We start from the raw sequence: 25,202 nt of genomic DNA on the forward strand, positions 1-25,202 counted from the left end.
TGAGGATGGGGCGGCTGGGACAAGCCCAGGACTGTGTGGATGAAGAATGGTTTGGCCTCACTCGTAAGATGGAGTTCTAAGATTTAAGGCTGACGGAGGCTGCAGTACAGAGGAGTTTCCTTTCTAACAGGGGAGGCAAGGCCAATGGCCAAGAGGAAGTGAGGGGAACAGGGGGTTGGGGAAATCTGGACTAAGTGGAGGTTAAAAGCCATCACCGGGAAAGGACAAGGAGTGCCTGAGTGCTGAGGGCACAGGGAAATGTGTCCCATCCCCACTTGGACACTTACTGAATAACCTTGACTTGGTTACTTACCTCCCTGTGCCTCAGTTTACTCACCTGTAAATGAGAACCAAACCTGTGCCACAGTCTGGGCACCCACTAAGCACTAACCAACATCAACCACGTCCCTTGCAGGGTCCTGGCTAAAGCCCCCAGTATTCCTTACCTGGCACACAGGGCTGAGGGAGATAGCAGGGACGAGAACCCAGGGTTGGGGTCTTGCCAGGAGAATCAACTGACAGTGGGTGAGACATTTTACCATGAGGGGCTGCAGGTATGTGAAACATGGGCCATGTAGCTGGATAAGGAGGCAGCAGGGTACCAGGAGGACAGAACAGGAGGCCCAATAGCCTTAGGTGGGGTAAGTGAGAAAGGAACTAAAATGACCGCATGTTAAGGTCAGTGAAAGTTTAAAACAATCACAGCACATTTCTCTAGGACCCGTCTTGATGAAAGCCAGCATCTTATAAATATCAACCATGAAAACCCAATCCTAGAGGGAATCACCCCATTTCCTGAGCCAAGTGTATTACTGTAACTATTGAAACCCATCAGCACAGGTCACTTTGCATCCAGCTTTCGCGGGAACGCTGAGATTTCCTGCACCCTCAAGGGAACGAAACGCAGTGCTGAGAGGAGGGGCCTCAGTGGTCTCCAGCAGTACCTGCTCAGAGAACCCTTGGAAACCTTTTGTGGAAGGACCAACTGAATGTGTGGCTGTACCCACGACTCCCACCTTCACAACATTGTCAATTGTTCTGAAACAAACACACACTCTAAGGGACCGTGTAGCCTGAGACAAGTCGTTCAGTCACTGGTTTTTAAGAATTTTTATAAACTTCCTTTTAAAGTCTATACATAAGTTACATTTCAAGATACATTATGATTATTTGACAGCTTAAAATGTGTCTTTTAAAAGTGATATCAATATAAATGTTGACCTAAGAGTGATACAGAAGAAACATGTTTCACTAAGAAGTCTAAGTACATACTATGCTAGTATCAGTTTGTCAAAAATCACATAGTATCACTTAAATGGTTTTACTGAGTCCTCATCAGCACAGCAAGACAGCAAAGACTATGTTTCAATTCCGCATCTTTCATATATAACCTGGAACCTCAAGTAAGTTCCAAATTTACTGAACCAAGGGATAAAATAATCTTTCATTGCCCTAATTTAGAAAACTCAAGAATGTTCAACTGTAGAAGCCACCCTTCCCCGTGAAAGGAAAGCTCACACTCAAACACTACCTGGTTTCCAAAGTTTATTAAAAATCAAAGAATAGAAAAACTTTACATAAAAATATGTCAATTTTAGCTTCCACATTGTTGTCCTCACACAAAAAAAATCGAAACATGATATATCTTCTTGTTAACCCTGTAGCACGTGACCACAGTGGCAGCCAGGCCAATTCATTCGGCTCACCATGACGAGGCAGACATGGTGACTGGGAACCGAGCTTTAAAATGGCACCCACCCACAGGACACTCACCGCTGTCCACGCAGTGATGTCCTTAATGTAGTGTTACCGTCGGTATTGCTAATGCGTAGAGATTAGTACAGGCCGACATATCAGTTTTTATAAATATTTCTTTATCAATAGGTTCACAATTTAAATATCTTTAAATATTTTTGATAGCTTTCGATCATTAAGAACTGCAGACAAAATGTGCTACTCTATTCTGGAATGCCTCCTAGAGAGCCTGCAGTCACAGCTGGCAGCTCTCAATAATAATGTGGGCCAGTCCTGCTTTAAAAAAAATAAAACAAAGTAAAATAAAAAACAAACAGATCGTAGACATTTTAAAGCTTGTCCTTGCTGGGTGTCCATCACATTCAGATATCCCTCTGCATATCCATCAGGTGTCATGGTAATAAGTTTCTCGTCTCAACATTCGCCACTAGCGGACTTCAAAGGCCGGCCTCCCTGTAGTTTCCGCAGGGCCAATACGCCCCTGTTAGAAATGGGAAGTCAGATGACCTATGAGATGCAGCTAACTCCCAGGACAACTGTGGTGCTCCAAAAACTCAGGGTTAGGCAGGATGGGTATATTCTTGTTCAAAAAAAGGTAACAAAGACAGTGGTTGTCATGGCAGAATACACTTGCATAGTATACCTATATGCTTCTCAAGTCGGGTGCCAGCCATTCCCTGGCCCCAACACTGGGCTGTGCTCTCCGGCAATACATTAGGAATACTCCCCACAGTGCACTGAGCAGCTGAAGTACTTCTCCTATATTTGCTCTTAACAGAACAAATGCATACTGCTACACAGATTCCTTAATGGAATCAACATAATTCCTTTCTCCACATTCCTAAAACTGGGCACCATTGTCCGTAATGATATTCACCAGACCCATCATTACAGGCTATGTTACTAAAACTGACTGAAGCATGTAGAAGTTCACATTTTTTAAAAGATTTTATAATGTGACAACCTCTTCTCCCCTTAGAAAGTTATGCTTCTGGCACTTTAAATGCTGGATTTGTTGTCTAGCTTAAAAGAACCAAAAACCAAAACATTAAAAATCCATGGTCAGAGCGAGACAACAGACAGGCCGGACGGCAGAGCCGGCAGGCAGCTGGTCAGAAACTTGGGGGCCGGACCACTTCAGAAAACCGTGGGGGTCAACTTGGCTCCTTCATCACGAACTGAGAGGCCTCCCCTCTGACCCAAAGAATAAATATAAAAAAAAACCTCATGCCCCTCACTCACGGTGTTTGCAGCGGTGCTCATCAGACAACCAGCCGACTCGATGAACCCAACTTAGAAAATGCAACTGGGGAAAGGATCTAAGCTTGTTTTAAAAAATTCCCTCCTCCCTTAAATATAACTTATGTGAAAATATGAAATTAAATAAAAAATATCTGAGTTATTGCACAAATCATAAGTTTTCAATATTTACATAGAAAAACAGTTCTGAAATTTGAAACAAAATGCGAGGGCAGGAAAACAATGGCGACCTCCCATCCTGTCCACCAAGGAAGAACTGAGTAAGGGGTTGATCACTGTGGCTCTGACAAACATAAAATGACAACACCCAACCTGAAAGGAACAGACACGGCTACTGAGAAACAAACGCCAAAGCCGACTTTAGCCCCTGCAGCTCCAGGTCCAGACCTGCTTCTGGAAGGATCCTGGGAAGGCAGAAAACAGCGTCCACGTTGAATAAGGCTTCACAGATGAGCACAAGGAGCTGTTCTTTAAGATGGACGTGACCACCACACAAGGAACATGCAGAGTGATCAGCAGCAGGCGTTCAAGGGGCCCGGCTGATGTGCTAGATGCTGGTCTCAGTTCCCGCCGGGCGCCGAGGCCTCCCGGGTCAGTCTTGGAAGGGTGGGGGCCAGGAGACGCCGCCAGGAGCTATTATCTGCTGAGACTGACGGGCAGGCTGTCCCTCGTGTGCGTGTGTTTTTTCCTCCTCCAGCCGGTACGGTTATATTGGTGGTGTCCCCGATTGCCCACGGGGGGCCGCACACCTCCACTGCCCACGGAGCTGTAGCTGCCACCTTGGCTGTGGTTGTGAGAGCCTTTCATGGCCAGCTTCATGCCACTGTGCTGCTGAAGAGATAAAGAGGGACAGCAACGATGGATTGTGACCTGGGAACAGCAGACACCACGGCCACAGGACACCCCCAATCCCAGCTCCGGCAAGCTCAGTCTCGGGGCAGTGAGCCTAAGGGACCATAAGCTGTGACACACACACACACACACACACACACACACACACACTGGAGAAAAGGCAGAAACTGCGGACAGTGAGAATACAAATGCTGCACACACAACTGTAACACATCCTGTGACCACTGCACGTGGGAAGTGTGCACATATTAAACACAAAGGCTCTATCTGATAGAAATCCAAATCTTAGATTTCATAACAACTATGATATTTGAGGCAAAAAATACTATTCCCATTCAGTGACCCATTCAAGGTAAGAACTGTGGGTCTGTATCAAACTATACACATTCATCTCCATATCTATCTAGAATCTCACTTCTAACTGGTTCTATCTACCCAAGAAACAGGAGAGTCCCTCTCATCTTCTTGCCCACAGCTTCAACCATGACATTCTGGAAACACATGAGTGAGCCGCACATCTCAGTGAGGTGCCATCTTCACATGCAGCAGCATGTGGTCAGGTTGCTCCTACACTGCAAAGGCTCCACGCAAGGCAGACCAGGAGAAAACAGCCAGTTTCAGGAAGGTTTCAGAGCAAAACAGGCAGCAGAAGGGAGTTGAGAAGGAAAGCCAAAATGCAATTAATGAAGGCTGCTTTTTCTTTGTGTAGTTAGTGCTTCATGCTATTTGTAACAGGTCAGCATGACACACCTGGTAATGCAATGAAATTTGCTGGCAAAATATGGTTAGATAAGCAACAGGGGAACAGTGACAAGCGCAGCAGCAAATACATCCCATCAGGGCCCAGGGGAACACTGGCCTCAGACACTGAAGCTTGTTCCTCATGGGAGATGCCAGTCAGAGCTCTTTCAAATACCTGGGTGCTTCAAGAGCCCAGGAACTTCATATTGGCCTATTTTCTTACTATGCACCACTTTCTAATGTGTGGGATCTGGACTTAGATTAGCCACAGGAAAATAGAAAAAAGCATTTGCAGGGATCCCCAGGACCCAGGAAGCAAATGAACTTTGGGCCCTCCAGCCCTCCTTGCCCTCTGCCGGGTACCCGGGCAAAGCACTGCGGAGGGCGTGATGCCGTGGGAATGAAAACACCGCAAGGGGCTGCATCACAATTTTTCTTAATTCTATTGTTTGCTTCCTGAAAACCAAAGTTTTCAGCACATAGATAAATGGAAAAACAAAATAATCTTCACTTTGAACTTCAGTTTTATGCTAACAAGTTCAACAGAGAAATTAATATATAATGAGAGTAATTAAACTATATTCAATTTTAAAATAATGTCTTATCACTTTTAAAGTTTTGTTGGTTATAAGGGAAAGCGTGAAGCTGAATGATCAGAAAACAAACTCCCTTTTAAAAAGTCTGTGGAAGGCTCTCTTTGGCAAAGAAAAGCACTGCCTATCATGAACCTGCTTTGGTGGGTACCGGGGGCCTGAGCTGGATGGAAAACTTACCTTATGATAGAGGTGAGGGCTGGAGAGCGGGTTGGGAGATGCTGACGGAATGGCTGGGGAAGACATGTGGTGCACAGCCTTCAGTGCGGGAGTTCCTTCAACACCAACTTGTCTGCAAGGAACAGGGGCCACTCCCAGGGTCGGCGGAGGTATAGTAAACCTGGTCTAGGGTTGGAACCACCAGAAACATTCATAAGGTACAAATCCGACACAGGTCAATCATCCCAGTTCCAGGGCTGAGCACCAAGAAAGCTGCCATTTGCAAAAAGGATCATAAATCCGGTGTGTGTTTAACTATAACCTCACAAGATTTGTTTTGAATCAGAAACATTTTATGTTCTTAAACAGCAATCACAGTAAGAACTCAAGTCAGAAAGTTTCAATGTTCATTAAGGCCAAACAAGACCAAACAACAATTAAAAAACAAACAAACAAAAAAACCTAGTCATCAGAGTAACTGTGCCTGGAATATCTGGGGAGAGTCTACAGCAGTGAGAGCCTGAGGATGTGCGCGAAGGCAAGGCGACCCCTGCCCCTCTCCACAGTTTGTGAGCTGCTCTGATGTCTGCATACCATCCCGTCACAGCATAGGATGCTGCGGGAATCCCTCTCCTTAGACCTTTGAAAACCTCACTGCTCACATCCCACAGTCCTTTGCCCAGAGACCTCTGGAGAGTGACGGTAGCCCTCCCGGCACATCATCTATGTCGTTTTACATTCAAAATTATAACTACATTTTAGAGACTGGCTTTACTTTTAAAGTAAATCAATGTGATAGGTTTTATACACACATAGAGGTTTGTCCAGAAAAAGTCCAACCACTGTTAATATAACAAGAACGTTTTGTGCAACATTGATGTAACCTGGCAGCCAAGTGGAGTAGACTGAGATGCACATGCACGAACAATAACGACTTCACTGTACTAGTCAGTGGGGGCAGTAGACGCTGCTGAACGAACATATGTGCTGTGTGACCGTCGCATCCAAAATGACTGAGCAAGTAGAACAACAAATCTGCACCAAATTTTGCATTAAGCTTGAACTGTCCTCCATGGAAACTAGTCAGATGATTCAGAAGGCCATGGCTATGGGCAATTGGTGACTGGCAGCTTCATCACAGCGCACCTGCTCATGTATCATGTCTCATGCAGAGGTTTTTGGTGAAATATCAAAACACCCAGGTGGTTCAGCTCCACTACAGCCCAGATTTGGCACCCTGCGACTTCTGGCTTTTCCTAAAACTAAAACAACTCTTGAAAGGAAAGAGATTTCAGACTGTTTTTGAGATTCAAGAAAATACAACAGGGCAGATGATGGCAACTGGGAGAACTGTGTGAGATCCCAAGGTGCCTACTTTTGAAAGGGAATGAGGTGTCATTGTCCTATGTACAATGTTTCTTGTATCTTCTTCAGTAAATGTTTCTATTTTCATATCACATGGCTGGATACTTTCTGGACAGACCTCATATATTCAATTGATGTATAATTGGGAGGTAGGTACAAAATTTAATATTTCTGAAATTGTCTTAGAGACTTCTAATTTTATGTAAATTTTTTTTAAAAAGAGGACATATTCTAATAGAAAAAGCCCTAACAATGTGAAAAAGTTAAAGTTCATATTAAACTTTACAAGCATGTAAACACTATGATTCTAAGGAAACAGGGACCGCATCAGCGTCCCTCTCTCCAACACAACCCCAGGAGAGGAGTCTCCCACTGTGTATCAATGTAATTTGCAGAATGACAGTCCATTTGGACCTTGTCAAAAGCCATTTCAGTGTTCAAGAACTGAGTCCCCTCACTGCAAACACTGAGCATGGTGGACCTTGATAACACTGTCTCTTAAAGAATAACAGGGATTACATGCTATCAGATCCACAAAAGATAAGAATTTCTATAAGACAGAAATGTATCTTCCAAAGACTTTTAAAGTTCTTTTCATAAATCAAAGTGTCAGCCATTCCTACACAGTTCCCAAGGGCCCATCACAGGATGGGCACCAGCAACCACATACCTGAGTGTTAGTTGTCATGACCAATGTTCTGGAAGTAGTGGACTGAGGTTTGCCACTCGAGATAGGCAAGGCGGTGGGCAAGCTGGCCAGCAGAGGAGTGGTCGCTTGCAGACTGAACTGGTAAATGCTGGGTGTCGTGCAGGGTGGAGTGTCAGAATCCTGCGAGGAGGAAGAACAGGGAGAGCTGTACCAGGAGGCACATGGCCTCTACAAGTCAGGAAAGAAAGGCCTGCAGCACACTCGCTATGCAAGGCTGCCAGAATCTGTCCATTCCTGCTGCTCAACTACAGGCAGCCCAGAGCTGCTCACATTTCCTTCATTTCAAACTGAAGAAAAATGTAAAAGAAATATAGAAGGGACACATAGACTTAAATGTTTTATTTCCAAGTAAGTTTTTTAAAAACTATTCAAAGAACTCCACTGTAATTCTGTCAGTGGCATTAGTGTTGACAAGAGGCCACCTGCGCCACTGAGACTGGGGTCACAGCAGAGAGAGGACCACTTGCTGCACATTTGGGGTGGTCTCAAACACACATAAAGAGAGTAATGAAAATCCTTTCCATAGATGTTTTCCACAAACATAGACCACCCAGCAGACACACTCACAATGTCACTTCCAGAAAGTGAAGACACAGAAGACGCAGAGGAGCCCGAGGAGAGAAGCTGGGGGCTAGGCAGAGACAAGGTCAGGCGCTGGCTGTAGGGCGGCTCCGGGTCTCGGCACTGCGGCTGCTCCCCATCGCATGTGCTTATTCGCTCTTTTATTTTAATTCTATTGTCTGTGAAGGAAAAAACAGCCTGGGTAAGTCACTTTCTAGGAGTGCAGATATGCGGACCCAATGGGACAACCACCAGCCACAGGTGTGACTGAGCCTTGAAAAGATTCTAATGAGACTGACAAATTGAATTTCTAATTTTATTTAATTTTAATTTAGCTTTTAAAATTATTTTGTTTCAGTTCTTGGAAAACACTTAAATATATTTGAAATGACTTGTGTATGTAAATAGTTTTCAATTGCACATTTTATGAAATCTAATTTACAAATCAAGTATTTCTGATGGAAATTTAGCATCCTAACTGCAATGTGCTACAAGTTTAAATACACACTGGATTTCAGTATTTTATATAAAAGAAGGCTGCAAAATATGAGATCTGTCCAGAAGGTATCCAGCGATGTAATATGAAAAACAGAGACACTGAAGAAGATACAGGAAACATTGTATATAAGACAATAATGCCTCAATCCCCTTCTAAGTAGGCACTTTGGGACCTCACACAGTTCTCCCAATTGCCATCAGCTGCCCCACCATATTTTCCTGAATCTCATTGACGGTCTGAAATTTCTTCCCTTTCAAAGGTGATTTCAGTTTCAGGAAAAGCCAGAAGTCTCAGGGTGCCAAATCTGGGCTGTAGTGGAGCTGAGCCACCTGAGTGTTTTGATGTTTCATCAAAAACCTCTGCATAAGACGTGATGCATGAGTGGGCACACTGTCATGATGAAGCTACCAATCACCAGTTGCCCATAGCTGTGGCCTTCTGAATCATCTGATTAGTTTTCATGGAGGAATGTTCGAACTTAATGTAAAATTTGATGCAGAATCGTTGCTTTACTCAGTCATTTTGAATGTAACAGCCACACAGTACACATGCTCACTCAACAGTGTCTACCACCCCCAATGACTAGTACAGTGAAGTTGTTATTGCTCACACATGCGCATTCCAGTCCAATCTCCTTGGCTGCCAGGTCACATCATGTTGCACAAACCATTCTTGTTACATTAACAATGACTGGATGTTTTCTGGACAGACCTTGTATCTCGATGACTTTTTATATTGATTACATCTTGAATGTTAATATTTTGTACACTAAATTGAACAAATCATATTATCAAAATTAATTTCACCTGTTTCTTTTCACATTTTTAAGGCAGTTACTACAAACTTTAAAATTCCATGTGGCACACCTTATATTTCTACTAGATAGTGCTGTCTTAAGTCTTATAGTTTTAAATTAAACTCTAATAGAAAAACTAGGTATTTGTCTTAGTTTGAACAATTTCCCATGAAGGGACAAAGAGATACTCCTGCATGAGTGGTCGGAAGGTGAAGGATAATCCAAATGAATTAATCTCTCACCAAGGTCAGGCGCTGAGTGGACCTTGCTGCCCCATTTCTCCTTGATCCACCTCCGGTAATCAATCACTTCCTGAGTTACTTTGACAATTCTTCCTAGAGTACTACAAAAGAACAAGGAGGGAAGTCAACATAACACAGTAGGCCTGTGAAGCTCATAAACCCTCTCTAGTAGCTACTTTATACATTTAACAATAGATTGCTTTGCTAACTAAAGCACAGGAAAAATTTTAAATAATTTTACAAAATATATATGACTTCTGATGTTCGAGCCTAAACGTACTTTGAGATCACATATAGCAAAACTCGATTCACTTATGTAGAAGTCCTTGAACCTAAACGGATCTACAAAAGACTGTTTAAATCCAGTGCCTAAGTAGGGAAGTCCACGCTCCCAACCAAGATGGTCATAAAGGTCTAATGTTCCCACTTCCCACTTCATGTTAATAACCCAAGCGAACTGATCTCTCACCAAGGCTGAGCGCCAGGGGGACCGTGCTGCCCCACTTCTAGGATCAGAAATAAATATTTCTCACTAGTACTGAAGGTGCACCCTATAAGTGTTCCAGAATAGAGAATGATGGACAGCTGTGTCTAAAAGGGATGGGGCCTGTAGAAGTGAACACACATTCATATAGAGCTGACTATCCACATTTTGAAGACTGCTTTAAGAAAAAGTATCATGTCCTGAAGTTTTATAATATTTATTTTATTTTTTATCCTCACCCAAGGATATTTCTTCATTGCTTTTAGAGACAGAGGAAGAATGAGAGGAAATGAGGAGAGAGGAACACTGATGTGAGACAGAAACATCGATTGGTTGCCTACCATATGCATCTCATCTGGGGATTGAACCTGCAACCTAGGTATGTGCCCTGACCGGGAATCAAACCCAAAACCTTTCAGTGTACAGGACGATGCTCCAACCAACTGAGCCATACTGGTCAGGGTATGTTCCATAAAGTTTTAAAAGCCAGGAATTGCCTTCCCAAAAATATTCTGAAGAAAAAATATGTTAACTCCTCAAATAAGATTTTCAACTCATAAACTTGGAATGAATCAAATATGGCCATCCTGAATTCCTAAAAGGTCTTCCTTTATGTTATCTTCAAGTTTTACTAAAATCTGATGGCACATCCGTTAGTAAACCTCATGAAAGCAAATGACAGAGGCAAGAGGTACCAGCTTTGCAGAGGCTAATGAGGGTGCAACTACCATGCTCTTGGAGCCCAACAAAGGTGTCGATTGACTTCTGTTACCTTTCAGAATCTCTGTTTGGATAGGACCTCGCAAGTGGTGACACGGCATGACTGAGAACAATGTAGGCGTAGTCAAAAACCTGCTTCACCTGCATGGCCCCATAGGAGCTTCGGCCAACATCATTTCCTGAAACAGAAAGACAGCTGGAAAACTCTACCAAACACTTGAACCATCAGATGTTTTTGATCTTCTCATGTAAGTTATTCCGAAGTGGGGCACTCCCCACTCAAACACATCCAGACCCCAATAGCAAAGCTGAATCAGGCACCTGCAAACACACCTTAGCTAATCATCGCACACATCTTACAGTGTTCACAGTCTGAGGGGCCTGATCTGCGTCACCAGATCAAGGTCTACCTCCATGAACAGAGATGTCATTCACAAAACAGAGTGATAGTTTATAAGAGAGTCAAGTAATTCCCCAGGTGGCAAAGAACACAAGGAAGTCAAAGCAGCAACCTGCATCAGACTGCCGCCGCACTGACTGGGAGCCCCCTGTAGCAGGAAGTTAACAAAAACACACCACACAGTTCAGTCAGCACCAATGGGACCTGCAGAGCAAATCCTCTACAATAGAATGTTCCAGGTCTGAATGTTTCCGGTTTGAGGAGCAAATCAAATGAAGCTGCCACTGAAGTCACCAAGCAAGCCACAGTCAAGGAGCCTAACTTTAATTTTCATTTACATGAAATTTCTCCACAAGTTAGGTAAGTAAAGATTTTTTTTAGGAGCTGTATTCTAAGTATTAGAATATTATCTTTTTCAGATTTAATTATATAATATAACCTAGTGATAAGGTGGGGTTCTGTTTTCAAGTACATTTCAGCAAACACTGAAGACAAAAGAAATGTGTCCAATTTAACTTATTACCCCAGACAACAGATGATGAAAACCTGTCATACTATGCTGCTGGGAAAATGACTGCTGAAAAGGCATAGTATAAATCATGTCATTTACAAACAACAACAGAAAAGAACAGTCAGTATGTTTTCTTTGGAAAACAAAAAGGAAGTGCATACCCCAAAAGCCATAAAACAAAAATTATTAAATATGAGGATATTAAATAGAGAAGTAAAAAAATACCATATCCAGATGCAAATAACAAACTGAAGAGAATAAAAGTACAGCATGTACAACAAAAACAGGCTTCCCTAACAGACACGGGTCTCACAAAATCAGTAAGGGAACAGTACAGCAGACAAAAGGACAAAGCACATGAACTCACACGAAAAGAAATACAAAGGGGCAGTGTACCTGGAGCTGACATCTCCAACACCTTTTCTGTCACCTGTCCGTCACTGACTTTATCACCAACAGTTAAGAACAGTGTCTCACCTAATAGATGCTCAATAAACATTTGTGGAATTGATAAATAACAATGTGTTTAACCTCACTATCATTAAAGAAATGTAAATTATGTAAATTAAATAAAATTTATATTGCATGGTTTTATCAGATTGGTAAAGACTTAAAAGACTATCACCAAAGTTTGGAAATATGAGTACCCTTAAATACGCTACAAGGAATAAAACTGGAAAACCGGAGACCTGTCTTGGGTTCTGCAAGGTGGCAATCCTTGTTACAGAACAGACCCTACACCCATAAAAAAGGCATCTTGGACACATTTTAAGTAAAAAACAAGCTGCAAATCTGTCTGTATTATCTGATGCCACTTATTAATAAGGCTACAATAATGAATGTTAATTTCCATGTAGGAAAAAATGAAAAAATACACACCAAAACGGGAGAAGACTATGGCATACTTCCCTTTTCTCTGTTACATACTTCTGGGAATTAAATGGTTTATGATGCATATGTAATAGTTTTACAATGAAAAAGTAAACATTTTTTTCTTCATTCTCACCATCCACATTTTTCTGATTCACTACAGACTATAATAAAAACTGCAACTTTGCAATAAGTAATTAGAAGCATTAAATAAGGAATTGTAAACTGTCACTACTAACTGTTAGGATAGTAGGAGTCTGCATCATATCCAATGAACTGCCCTTGGCTTGCAGGCCCCAAGGATACACCATTGCCACCGCCACCGCCACCACCACCGCCACTGCCACCAACTGGTGCACCAGAGAACTGATGCTCCTGCATCACTGGGGCCAGTGCAGAGCAAGGTGTCCTTACCCGGCAGCAGGGGGTCCTCAATGCACAGCATCGATGGTCTGTACCCGCTGGTCATGGCTTTCATGATCTCTTCTTTGGCAATATAGGCACCTCCTTCTTTTATTCTAATACCAGTTTTTAAGTAATTAAAATTTCTTCCATAGAGTTCAAAAAATTCTACAAGAAGCATTCCAAGGTTTTCATCAGCTCTCCGGGCATCAATTCTTGGATGCAACTGTAAAAGCAATGAATTCCAGTCATTTCTAAAGAAGATTGCATGTGATGAAATCTGCTGTCTAGGCACTCGCTCATACACCATCGCTGGGATACTTTGAGGAGGCACTAACAGAGCCTGGAGAGCCCTTCTCAATAAAGAGAGTTCAAAAGAAAGAAAACCTTCTACCTGAGTGTTTTTTATTATACTTTAATTCTCTGAAATTGGCAATCCATACAGCAACTCCCTACAGACACAGACATCTGATTAATGACAGGTTCCCAACTACTGATATGAATGTGGGCCATACTTAACTATTTAGTCAGGGGCACTGACCTCTTTTCCCTTAGAATGTCAAAAAAATAATAGCCAACACAACAATAGCCACCTTGTGTAAATCAAAATTATACCTGTTTTTTATTTTTTGTCAGATTAGCCAAAAATATATTTCTTGGAGTGCTGCAGAATTTTAGTAATTGATTTATGTTTGCCATGAGATGGGAAAACTTGAAAATCAGTGATCTAGACAGTGGAAGTAATTTTACAGGTTCTGATCTTAATTCTATTGTTCCAAAATATAATCAATAGGGGGCAGTATTAGATTGAACAGTACCACAGAAAACCAGAATGTGAAAAGGATTAATTTTAACTGTTTAAGAATTTGTATTGTATCATAATATTTACAGCAAACTTACAACTTGCTTGTCATAGAGATTAGCATCAGCCTCAGTTCAGCAGCACAATTTCTTTAAATGGGCAATGGACTTCTGAACATACGCCACTGACTACTGATGTGCTCCTGAGTCACTGATTTAAGAAACTCTCAAATCTGAACAATGCAGACCTGTGCTGCCCACGAGGATAGCCACGAGGCACATGTGGCTATTTATATTTATATAAATTAAGACAAATTAATTAAAAATTCCATTTGTCAGTCTTGCTAGCGGCATGCAAGTGCTCAACAGGCATCTGTTGCCCACTGGCCCATGGCTACCTTACTGGACTGGACAGAGGATACTGCCAGCTGCACAGTTACACTGGGCAGCACAGGAAAGTAAAAGTCCTGACAGAAGAACAATTTACAACACAGAGCTCCATGAGGAAATTCTAGAAGCATTTTTAGGATTCAGAACTTTGACTTCTAGGGATTTTCATGTTCTAAAAGCACAAATGTAACATTCTTATTTTTGCCATATCTTCCTTCCTTCCTTATTCCTTGTCTTCTAGTCAGGTATTGACCAAATACCTGAGAACTGCCCATGGCGAGGTCAGGTCTTCTTTCCTCAATTAGCCATGAAATGAACTCAGGTGCTACAACAGTCACTCACAGCTTGAGGCAGAAGGGACAAGACACAAAGGGATGGGGACATGACAATGGCAATCCCATCCCTGCTAGGCAAGACTCCTGTGAGGATCCAACAGGAAGCACTTAGCCCAGAGCAATAAAAGTAAATAGTAATGAGTTCATATCAGGAATACATGAGGAAGTAAGCAAAGAAAAGGGTGTGTCTAGTTCAAAGTCATGTCCAAAAATAGGGAAGAATGGCTATAAGGACAGCATCATGGAGGTGAGAGTGGAAAACAAGGCAACAGGATCAAAACTAAGAAAACACAAAGATTTCCATTTTCGTTATTCTTAAAGCATCTCTGCAAAGACAGGCCAAGGAAATCCAAATAGCTGAAAGCTGTGTAACCAGGAGTTGTACTGACTGCTAGCAGTATTCTTGATAATGAGAAAAACCAAAATCTAGACATAAAGCCCTCACAAAGCCCAACCCCAAATATAAAATAATAAACCTGGAGGAAAAGTGCTGTGCAGCAAAAATATAAAGACAAGGTCTTGTAAATAACAGAACCCTTAATTCAAAAAACTATAAGATGTTTCAATTAACTTAAAGACTATTTTATATTACGAGTGTAGTTTATCAGTACACCATAGCATTTAACACTTGGGTATGTTTTCTATTGACAGGTTTTCTCCATGGTACTCAACAAAATAAGGGCAATATATAATTTAAGAAAAAATATTGAAGCTCTGTCAATCTAAATGAAAAAGTTCTTTTCAATATTTTTAATCATATACGGTGTCAAACTTTTTTCTGAGATAGATTTTTCAGTATAGTCAAGCACCAAGAAAAATCTTTTTTTATTGTCTTTCAAGGTATGAAAGTGTAGACTGACATACACTTAACTGACAACCAGATAAGCCCTTCCTCCTCTAACAGATAAATCAGCTACAAAATAAGCTATAAAGGAACAACAGGAAAGAAGCAGTAATCAAAATAGGGTTTTATTATGAAAACTAGAAATCTATCTCTCCTAAACCAAAAGAGACTGGTGAAGGGCGAGAAGGACTGCTGGGACCCACACAGCACCTGGTCAGAACACCGAGCAAGAGGCTACTCCTCCGTGTGTCTCACTAGAAGCCTTTCGTGAGAGAAAGCATACTCACCTGTAGAAAGCTAATGGCCATTAAAATTAGGCTGTATGAGCTAATTCCACCGGTAAAAACTTCATTCAGGTCCCTCTGCAGAAGGAACTGTTTCAATACTAAAATCAAGTAAGGCAGCAATGAATATTTCTGTAAATTCCAAAAGAAAATATTTACTGGTTAGTTCATATACCTCTGAAGACTTCTCACAGAGCAATTTTACATGGTAAAAAAGAAGGCCTCCTCCATCCTCCTGTCCCCTAGAAACCTCTAGGTTAATCATCCTCAAACCAGAGAGCCTGAGAGTGAATTATGTGAGGGGCTCGTTAAGATCCCATTGGGGAGCCCCTCCCCAGGTTTTGAGGTGGGGAACTCTGCACGAAGAGAAACTCAAGGATGAATGAGCACATTTCTTCAGGTACTTCCCACAGCTCACTGCATGCCAGGAGAAGGTGGGGGGATGCAGCAGTGAGCGAGGGGAAGTACTGGAACCAACACAAGAACTTCAACGCTCAGAGGCACCCAGAGAAAAGCAAGAGGGAGTGGAGGGGGGACCGCTCATGAGATGGGGGGCAACAGTAGGATGAGTGGCCTCCGAAGAGAGAGCAGGGTGAAGGCAACAAGGAAATGCAGAGACTGGAGAAAGGGTGGAGAACAGCGGAAACCTCTGTTGTTTTCAAGTCTGCTGAAGTAGAAAAGAGCCTTCCAACAGGACATGATGCAGAAAAAAGGGAAACGAAAGGAGCAAGGTCTCTGAAACTGCGGGAAGAGGCAGTACCCAAACTACAGGTGCTCGGTGGCCTCTACCAAGGATGTCACCACTTCCACTGTAATAGGAGGAAAGACCATCTGTTTAACTGGACCAGGGACCTGGGCAGAGTCCAAGATCAGTCCCCTCAATAACGAAGTCTGCTCTGCCACCCTCAGGCTCGAGACCAAGTAAGTAAATCTAAAGTGCATCATGATGCATTCACTGCCCAGTGGGCCCTGAACTCACTTGCAAATCAGGCACACGGAGCTGCAAGGATGGTCATTTTGTAATAACCAGAAAGAATATTTCACAAAGAACACTCAGCATAACATCTTAAGCCCCTGATTTTTATTGTGCTAACTTGCTGATAGCAGTACCTTCATATAATTCTTGATGAACTCCGCTGCCCGGACCCCAGTCTCCATGTTGAAGCTGATGTCGACTTTAACTTCAGTCTCCTGGTCTGTGAGTTTTATTATTGGTACCTGCAAAAATTTAATATGAAAAATTGTGCTTCAATATGCAGCAGTCTCCATGATCAGGCAATAAAATGTTTCCAAAGCTGTACAGAGATACTTTTAAAAAATTATTCACAAAGTGTACTTAGGGATTATGAACCCAAGATTTTAGAGATAAAAAGAAAAGAGACTTTGCCAGGCTTAACTTCATTAGTCCCTGAGACCCAAGACTACCACCCGCAGTCCCACCAACACATCTGCCCAGCCTTGCTGGCATGACTCAGCACCTTGCCAGTGACCGAGCATCAATCAGACACCATATGCTTCTGCCAAGGGGGTGAGGGCCAAGGGGAACAGGTGCTGGAGGGAAGGAGAAAGAGGGGTGGAAGGCCCAGCTCTAAACGCCTGCCTACCATGAGAAGAAGCCAGCTAAGCCCTGGTTCCACCATGAGTGCCTGGTGATGGGGAGGAACTCCTGGTCCCTAAAATATGCTTGCTAAAATTTCTGAAAACATTCAAAGAAACTTCAAAGCCATTTTTAAAATTATAATTTGTACTGATGTTGTTTCTCCAAACTATTTTACTTTGGGTTTCAATCTTTAAAATAAACTTAAAAATTTTTCCCCTAAAAATCAGAGGATAAAAGGCCATTTCGGAAATACTCACCAACAGAAATTATCATCAAAAGGCACTCAAAACTGGCCTCATCAAAGATGCCCAAGCAACCATTCAGATCATCCCCGCTACGAAAAGAAATTGTGTTTTTCCAGAAGAAAAAGTAATGTTTTATTTATTCAGCCTCTAAGGAATAAAAAGGAGGCTCCCTTCACCGAAACAACTGGGTCTAGTTAACGGTTTACAACATCTAGAAGTCAGTACAGAAACACTTTTCCATGCTCAGCCTGATCTAAAATAAGATGTTCACCTGGGGCTGAATGTCAAGGACACCCAAGTTGAGAGTGGGCCTCTGGTGACCGAGGAAAAGGCGTGGCTGTTGGACCCACCCTGGGCTAATTCCTTGTGCCTCAGGAACCCACTCTGGACTAATTTCTCATGCCTCAGTTTCCTCTGCTGTAAAATGTGAAAGACAATAGTTTCTGCCAACAAGACTGGCTTGGAGGATCGCCTGTAGGAGGTTCTAAAAAGGCCGGCAACGAACGCAGTGTGCTGGAAGGAGACGAGCAAGTGGCTCTACAACACAAGCAAGATAAAGCGTCCACCCGAATGCCTGACAGCCTTCCTACGACTAACAGAATGTAGCCTGACTTCATCTAGGCTGAAACACAATTTAACAGGAAATGTTAGCCTGTAGTACAGGTGAGCTAATAACTATTGCCAAGCAGACAAGTAACTTACAGTTCCTGCACTGTTTCTAATCTTGGACTTAGAGGAACCTTGGTAAGTGTGTACACTCCCAGCTTCTCCCCAAGATAAGAGGTTTATCATAAATCTATATTTTTAGAAAATGCAAGAAACAGATAAGTTTCAGAAGCATAACTTGGCAAATAGTAACCTTTGTCTATGTAATAAAAGCCACGGTTTAATAATACAGTTACATACTCCAGAAAGGGCACTAACATCCTTTCCTTACACATCCTAACAGAGGTCAACACTAAAGTACTCTAGTGCTGAAAACAGCTGGATGCTCTCACAACACTGTCATCGAACATGGTGATCCCACCTATAGGAAAACAATGGTGGAGGCACGTTTATACCAGAAATAGAGAAGTCTTCAGACACATAACCGACACCTGCTGTAGACAAGCTTAGTTAATCACACAGGCATTGGGACAAGCCCACACTTACTGTAGCTTTGTCCAAGACTTTGATGGAGCCTGGCTCAGCCACATTGTGCTTCCTCAGGGCCTGCTCCAATAGCTGGAGAGGAGGACGCTCCCATTTTCCAAAGACCACTAAGTCGATGTCACTGGACAAAAGAAAAGTGGCTGTGAACCGCTCACCTTGCTACGCAGTAACACAGGCATCTGGGGTGGGCTAGTGCTGCAGTGAGCACACTCCCACCTCCTTCAAGGGCCATACATACATAATCTTATTATGCATATCCCTCTCAGGGAGAGGAAATGTAGTTTATGAAGTATTTGTAACATAAAGACTGAAAGCAAAAGAGTAACATTCTCCCAACATCACAACTGAAATCAAGTGCCTACACCTCTGAGGTTTCTGTGTCCTTACTTCTGTGCTGTCTACACTGGATCACTCTTGCTGACCCAGACTCCTGGATTCCTCGAATCTGCTCAGTTCTCCACCAGCCCTGCCAATGCCAACTCCAAACCCTGACATTATAGCCTCTTTAGTCTCTGAATGCTAACAACAGGTAAACAAAAAATAAGACTTTTAATTAAACAATATACATAAAATTGATTTGGATATTAAAAGTCCTTGATGGGGAAACACTGAAGAATGACTTTAGAACGCAAACTTGTTTGACATTTCTCTATCAAATAAAAATCCTAACAAAATACTGTTTAATTAGAATTTTGCTTGAATCTTCATTAAAACATAAAATCAAAATTTTAAAACATATCCAAAACTACCAGCAGAATGTTTTCTATTGTATTTCCCCCCCAGGCCTCTTACTCATTTTTATGTTTCTAGAGTCCAGCACTTTTGTACCCCATCAAATTAAGTTCAAGAGGAAAAATACAAAGCAATCAATCATCATAATAGTAAATCAAATTTTATTCCCCCGCTCTGTGCCCCATAGTCTTTTCTTTAGCTCACACGTCTAGCTTTAGATTTAAATACAAGGAAACTACTCTGAGCCCTGAATACAGACAGAAACACCACCATCTCCCACCCCCATAAACATTAACACAACCAGCACTCACCTTGTTGGAAGATAGAGACCAGTACTAAAGCTGCCAAATATTTGTACCTGAAAGAAAGAATGATTGTCTTAAAATAGGTGATAATTCAGTCATACTTCCATCACTTCTCACTGCAAGAAAGGCCTCACTCCTACTCCTGGTTAAAATTAAAACTGCCCTGCACACATCGGGGAGGACACAAAAACAACCCAACAAAACCTACCTAATCTTTAAATTAAAGACCTGTCCCAAAAAGGAATTTTAAAAATTCAAAATTAAGAGATACAACAATGATTGGCCTCACCCACACCTGCCAAAGCCAAGGACTTTTTGGAACTTCGTTCAAACCTTCCAACAATTTTCAAACCTAAACCCATAGCTCGGACACAGAGGTGGAGGGGTATCCCAGGGCACTGAATTTTAAAGCCAAGGATGTGGTAAGTTACTTGAAAAAAGGAAAGGAATCGAGTTGCTGCCTGGCTCACTAGGAATACAGGTGCCCTTCAGCAGCCCAGCTCATCTCCATCACTGGTAGGTGACCAGTCAGTCATTGGTCACCTGTAGGGGAGGCTGGCCAATTAGGACAGGAGACTGGGTGGGGCCATCATAACTTGGCCAAAGGACACGTTCATGCTGCCTGCACCAAGCACTAGAAACACCAGTGGCCCTCACCTCAATGAACACTAGTTCATTTACTGTCAAAATGGTGTGTGAGGAAATACTTTCAATTTTCATAAAAATTAACTTAGGCTATGATGAGTGGTGGGAGAAGGGGTAAAATTTCTAACCTTAAGGTAAATTTAAGAGAAAAATAATCACACCATTCCAAAACACGTTCTGTTAGGCCAATGGTCCTCATACTTAAACGGTTAGGAGGGCATGTTAAACACAGACCCCTGCCTGACCCCAAGGTGTCTGACTCAGCAGGTGCATTTCTAACATGCTTCTAGGTGACATGCTGCCACCTGGCCCAGGACCTCACCTGGAGAACTCTGCCTTGGACACAGGTCTGCACAGACAGGACAGACATGTTACAATGTCAGATGCTTATGTTTACTTATATGTACAAAGAAGTACAAAGACTATACTCACATCAGCCGTTGGCCAAAGATCTTTAACCACAGTTTCAATCCGTTTCACCACCTCTCTTCTCATGGCTGCTTCTTCAGGACAAGGGGACATGAAGTTATAAAAGTCAATTATTTCCTCGTGAAGTCTAGTGAACAAAAGAGAAAATATACTAGAGTTACAATTAAACTTAACCACACTTTTTACTCTTTCATTAGATCAGCATGACACTACAATATTATTTCTGGCCACTTACAATCCAGTTTCTCTTTTCTGAAAGTACATAATGAACACTCTGTGACGGACCAATTAATTACACAGTTGTTTAGCACCACAGATTAACACAAGTGAATTTTGTTAATAACACATACCAAAACTTTTGATTGGCATCTTAAGACTTAATCAAAAGAATCATTTCGGTGACTTTACATTAAGAAACAAGAGAATTCCACCCATGAAAGATGGAAAACAATTCCAGTTGATCTGTCACAGTAAAGCACGGTCACCCCAGGCACATCACCCCAGCTCTGAGGTGCTCTGAGCTGTGAGCACCTTTGGTGCCCATGCTAAGCAAAGATGGACTGGAGAGGGACAGGGACATGCAAGACAAGGAAGACATGTGTGCTCAGCAAGCCTGAGGGTTAAGTCTCAGCAGTCAGGCTCTGCCCTCCCACCCACTGACAATGTGCTAGATCAGTGTCCAGTGCCTCCCAACCTTGTTACACAGAAACATTGTCCCTGAAGGCACAAAAGCCCCATTTAACTCAACACTCAAGTGTTCTCTCAGACACAAGGATGCCAACAACCAAATGCTTATAGGCAGGTATGGCTCTCCCTTCCTTTCCTAACAAAGGTCTTTAGCAGAGAGGAATGAGCTCCAAAGGCCACCTTACACCTCACCTCTCCCTCAAAAGTCACTTCTGCCACTGTCAGCCCCATGAGCAAAAAGCCAGTCCTGTAGGGGTGGCAACAACTTGTGGAGTTAAGTTTCAGGGCCAATGACCTGGTCCACAGAGTCCTTCTGGAGAGGGGAAGATGGTATCCTCCATTTCTTTTAGAGATTAAAAGGGAGGAGAATGAGCCAATCTGAGAAATTATCACAAATCAAATTCACCTGCTTCCAAGTTTGTTTAGAAAAGCAAATAAAAGACAAAACAAAATTAGCTCAATAATTATATAATAATAATGTTAGCACAACAGCTAGTAAAATGGTCTATATAACAGCAGGCAATACTTAACAATACTTCTTTAATGTCAAGTTACAAAGGTAAGAAGCATCATATCATCTTATGTATTATCTTACCCGGGGCTCTTGTTTAAGTCCAACTTCAATTTTCTCACCTGAAGTACTACCTCCCCCACCCCCCAAATTCATTTGGAGTGACCATTTCTGACACTCTCAGCAGGTCTAAAGGCTACTCGAGGCCCCTGAAAGAACAGAGTGGACTCCAGCAGGAACTAAACCCTCAACACTCTTGTTCACAGTATATCTGCAATCTCAGTTAGGCCATCACTGGAACCTAATTTTGTTCACCACATTTGACTTAAAAAACAAAAACAAAAACAAAACACCTTACCCAAGCACACTGCCGATTTAGCCAGCAGGATCCAATTTTTTAATAAATCAAGAAAGGTAAAAAGTATGCAACACTAAAATGCCATCAGTTTTCCAAAATATCAAACTCTAAGATATTGAGGGTAAACCTTCTATTGTTTCAACAGTTACTGAGCACCAACTACACACTAAGCATTTAACCATATTTCTTACAAGAGCTCAGCAGACATGTTAAAGTCCAAGATGTTACCTAAAATTCCCAACCATTTGGCAATGTTGTTAGTAGGACTAGATGTGTCTGGTTAACAGGTTACTGCACACAGGTGACTCCTCCCCTGTTAGCAGGACCTGGCTGTAGAGAGCAGTCTGGAAGGAGCACTGGGCTCTTTGTGACAACAGTTTGTCCTACGGGCCCAGCTATCCCCCTGGGTAAGAAATTAGTGCACCTGAAGCACTAAGGGCACATGCTCTCCTGCACCTTTTAGTTCTCTTTGGATAACAACAGAAGTAAAGAAAGTCAGAGACAAAAATTAAGCCCTGGCTGGTATGACTCAGTGGAATGAGTGCCAGCCAGTGAACCAAAGGGTCTCCAGTTCGATTCCCAGTCAGGGCACATGCCTGGGCTGCAGGCCCGGTCCCCAGTTGGGGCCACATGAGAGGCAACCACACACTGATTTTACTCTCCCTCTTTTTCTCTCTCCCTCTTTTTCTCTCTCCCTTCCTCTCTCTCTCTAAAAATAAATAAATAAAATCTTTTAAAAAAGGGAAAGAACTTTAGAGACAAAAATTAAGATATGGGCCTAGAATAATTAAACAACTGACCCAAAGTGATGGAAGAAGGATACCAAAGCCAATGTGCTAAAATTCTCTCCACGTCCCACAAATGTAATACATTAAATCATCTTGTAAATGGGGTATTACAATTTGCCAAATGTCACTGCAGGTCTGCACTTGCAGAGTAGAACATCCTGTCAACGTTCTCTTAAGTTGTGCACATCTGAAATAACGACATAAGACAGGCCCTCCTCAGCTTCCCAGGACCCTAGATGTACCAGGAGAGGAGAGGCGTGATGGGAACCTGTGCTGCCAGTCTGCACAGACGCTACCCAATCTGTGTTCCAGTGTCAGTTTTCTCACATGGCTGCTGACTGGTTCTTGACATAAGAGGGGTCGTCTAGCACCCCCACCTCACCATCTTTTAGGAGAAATCAATGATGGGGCTTCAGCGTGCCCACATTCCCAGAGCAGGAAGGTGCCAAGTGGGACACACAGGCCCTCTGATTTCCGTAGCATGTTCGGCCAGTACTAAACACTGTAATATACGTATCTGAAGTACGCATTAATGTGGATCTCAAAGCCAGCAACTACTCTAACAAACATTACATATAAGAGTATTTTGACTTTGCCTTCTTGGAATACAAGAGATACTGCTGGGGAACTGGCTGGACTAGAAGGCTCTGACTGGCCAAGCCCCACTGGTCCTTCCTTGAGGCAAGCCAGGACCTTAAAGGCACTGTGTGATTCCCAGAAACACCAGAGAGGACTGCATGGCTCTGGGCTGTGATGACACCTTCAGCACAGAAAGACAAAGGAAGGTCTAACAGCCATCATGACCTCTGGGTAGACTCGAAATGCGACCAAGGCTGCCTCCTCCTGTTGGGGCTCTAGGTGGAACCCTCAAAGGAGAAAGGAAGCACCAAGGGTGAGAGATAGGGGGATCAGGCAATGAGGGAGGATTGCTGTTCAGCCACAGAACTGTGGATCAGAGCAATCAACAGACGCCACAGGACAGGGGAGGCAGTGCCCCACACTCCCTCTGCCCCCACCCCCCTGCATTCTTCAGGGCCAAGTGGTAATATATTGGAGTCTGTCTCCACCCAGGGAAGGCAACCTACCAACCTCTAGAAGAAAAAGGGTTCACCTGCTCACTGACTGATCTCCAGCACCAGAACAGTGTTTGCTCATTCAATAAATGTGTGGAATGAATCAAGTTTGGTAAGTATTTTGTTATGACCTTGTCATTTAAAACCTACGTTCCCTACAAAATGACATCAAAAATTAACATCCCAAGAAATAATATTTTACCCCTATAGTGGTTAACTTGATTTGTTAGGAGAACCCATTTAAATGGCCAACTGTCCTTTTAGAAATATAAACGGTGTAAATAAAACAGTTTGGATTACTTCACTCAATACTAACATTACGAGTAGTTTTCATCACTTTAAGAAACTGCATATTTGGGTAAGAAAAATATACTTCACAATTGGGTGCTACCAGTCACGTGTCTAGCCGCCAGCATCAGATACAACACAGGTCATTTTATTAATCTATTACTTGCAATACTGAATATACCCATACACTCGATTCTCTAGTTTCACCGAATTATGTCCATAAAAAGTTTTGATCATTTCTCCTCAAAAACAAAAATAAGTATACTCTTCTCACATATCAAAATATCAAAGGAATTTCACAGATAACAAGTGAGCTACATAAAAACTACACTAAGTCACCTTACCAACAGATAATTTAGGCATTGTTATCTCTTACAGCTCAATATCAGTCCACTAGAATTCAGTCTTCAAATCTTCTAAGAAGCTTTCTCGGCTGTGACCATCACAGAAAAATCTCTCAAATGAAATCACAGAGATGGTATCTCAAAAACCAGCAAGAACCTAAGTTCATCTATCAGGAGGCCCTGGGACATTGTTCCAACCCTACTTCAGTGGCAGAGGCTGCTGACTGCCCACCTAGTGTGCTAACAGGACACACGGACCACCCTCTCCAGCAGCTCCAGGAAGAAGCTACCAGGAGACTTTCTCAGAAGCTTTCTTTAGCGGGTAGTTCCCATAGTCCTTTTGCTCTCCCCTTCCTCAGTCATGGAGTGCCGGGCTGTGGCTGGGTTCCAGAACCACAATCCCCATGTGGCTCTGCAAACAGCAGCCAGGTGTGCAGCCAGAAGGCAGGTCAAATCCCAATGGAATTACATC

The 25,202-nt window shown here is 42.6% G+C and overlaps 1 protein-coding gene across 2 annotated transcripts in view; it reads right to left on the minus strand.

Annotated features, from left to right (window-relative positions):
• Positions 1 to 1,528: 1,528 nt before the first annotated feature.
• Positions 1,529 to 25,202, minus strand: part of TENT4A (terminal nucleotidyltransferase 4A) — a 44,254-nt gene continuing 20,580 nt past the window's right edge. Inside the window, exons 2-13 of one of the 2 annotated variants that reach the window (XM_090276240.1) lie at positions 20,685 to 20,808; positions 19,614 to 19,660; positions 18,571 to 18,691; positions 16,684 to 16,791; positions 15,577 to 15,705; positions 12,932 to 13,145; positions 10,789 to 10,915; positions 9,533 to 9,633; positions 8,002 to 8,174; positions 7,396 to 7,554; positions 5,382 to 5,546; positions 1,529 to 3,843 (exon numbers count right to left, since the gene is read on the minus strand). In XM_090276240.1, the coding sequence (XP_090132366.1) occupies positions 3,652 to 3,843; positions 5,382 to 5,546; positions 7,396 to 7,554; positions 8,002 to 8,174; positions 9,533 to 9,633; positions 10,789 to 10,915; positions 12,932 to 13,145; positions 15,577 to 15,705; positions 16,684 to 16,791; positions 18,571 to 18,691; positions 19,614 to 19,660; positions 20,685 to 20,808 (1,660 nt within the window). In that variant the 3' untranslated portion in view covers positions 1,529 to 3,651. Of the gene's footprint in view, positions 3,847 to 5,381; positions 5,547 to 7,395; positions 7,555 to 8,001; positions 8,175 to 9,532; positions 9,634 to 10,788; positions 10,916 to 12,931; positions 13,146 to 15,576; positions 15,706 to 16,683; positions 16,792 to 18,570; positions 18,692 to 19,613; positions 19,661 to 20,684; positions 20,809 to 25,202 lie in introns of both variants that reach the window. The other variant, XM_090276239.1, reaches the window with a different exon arrangement.

The sequence above is a fragment of the Furipterus horrens genome, unplaced genomic scaffold (genome assembly GCF_987537825.1).
Source record: "Furipterus horrens unplaced genomic scaffold, mFurHor1.1.pri manual_scaffold_5, whole genome shotgun sequence".
NCBI lineage: Eukaryota > Metazoa > Chordata > Mammalia > Chiroptera > Furipteridae > Furipterus > Furipterus horrens.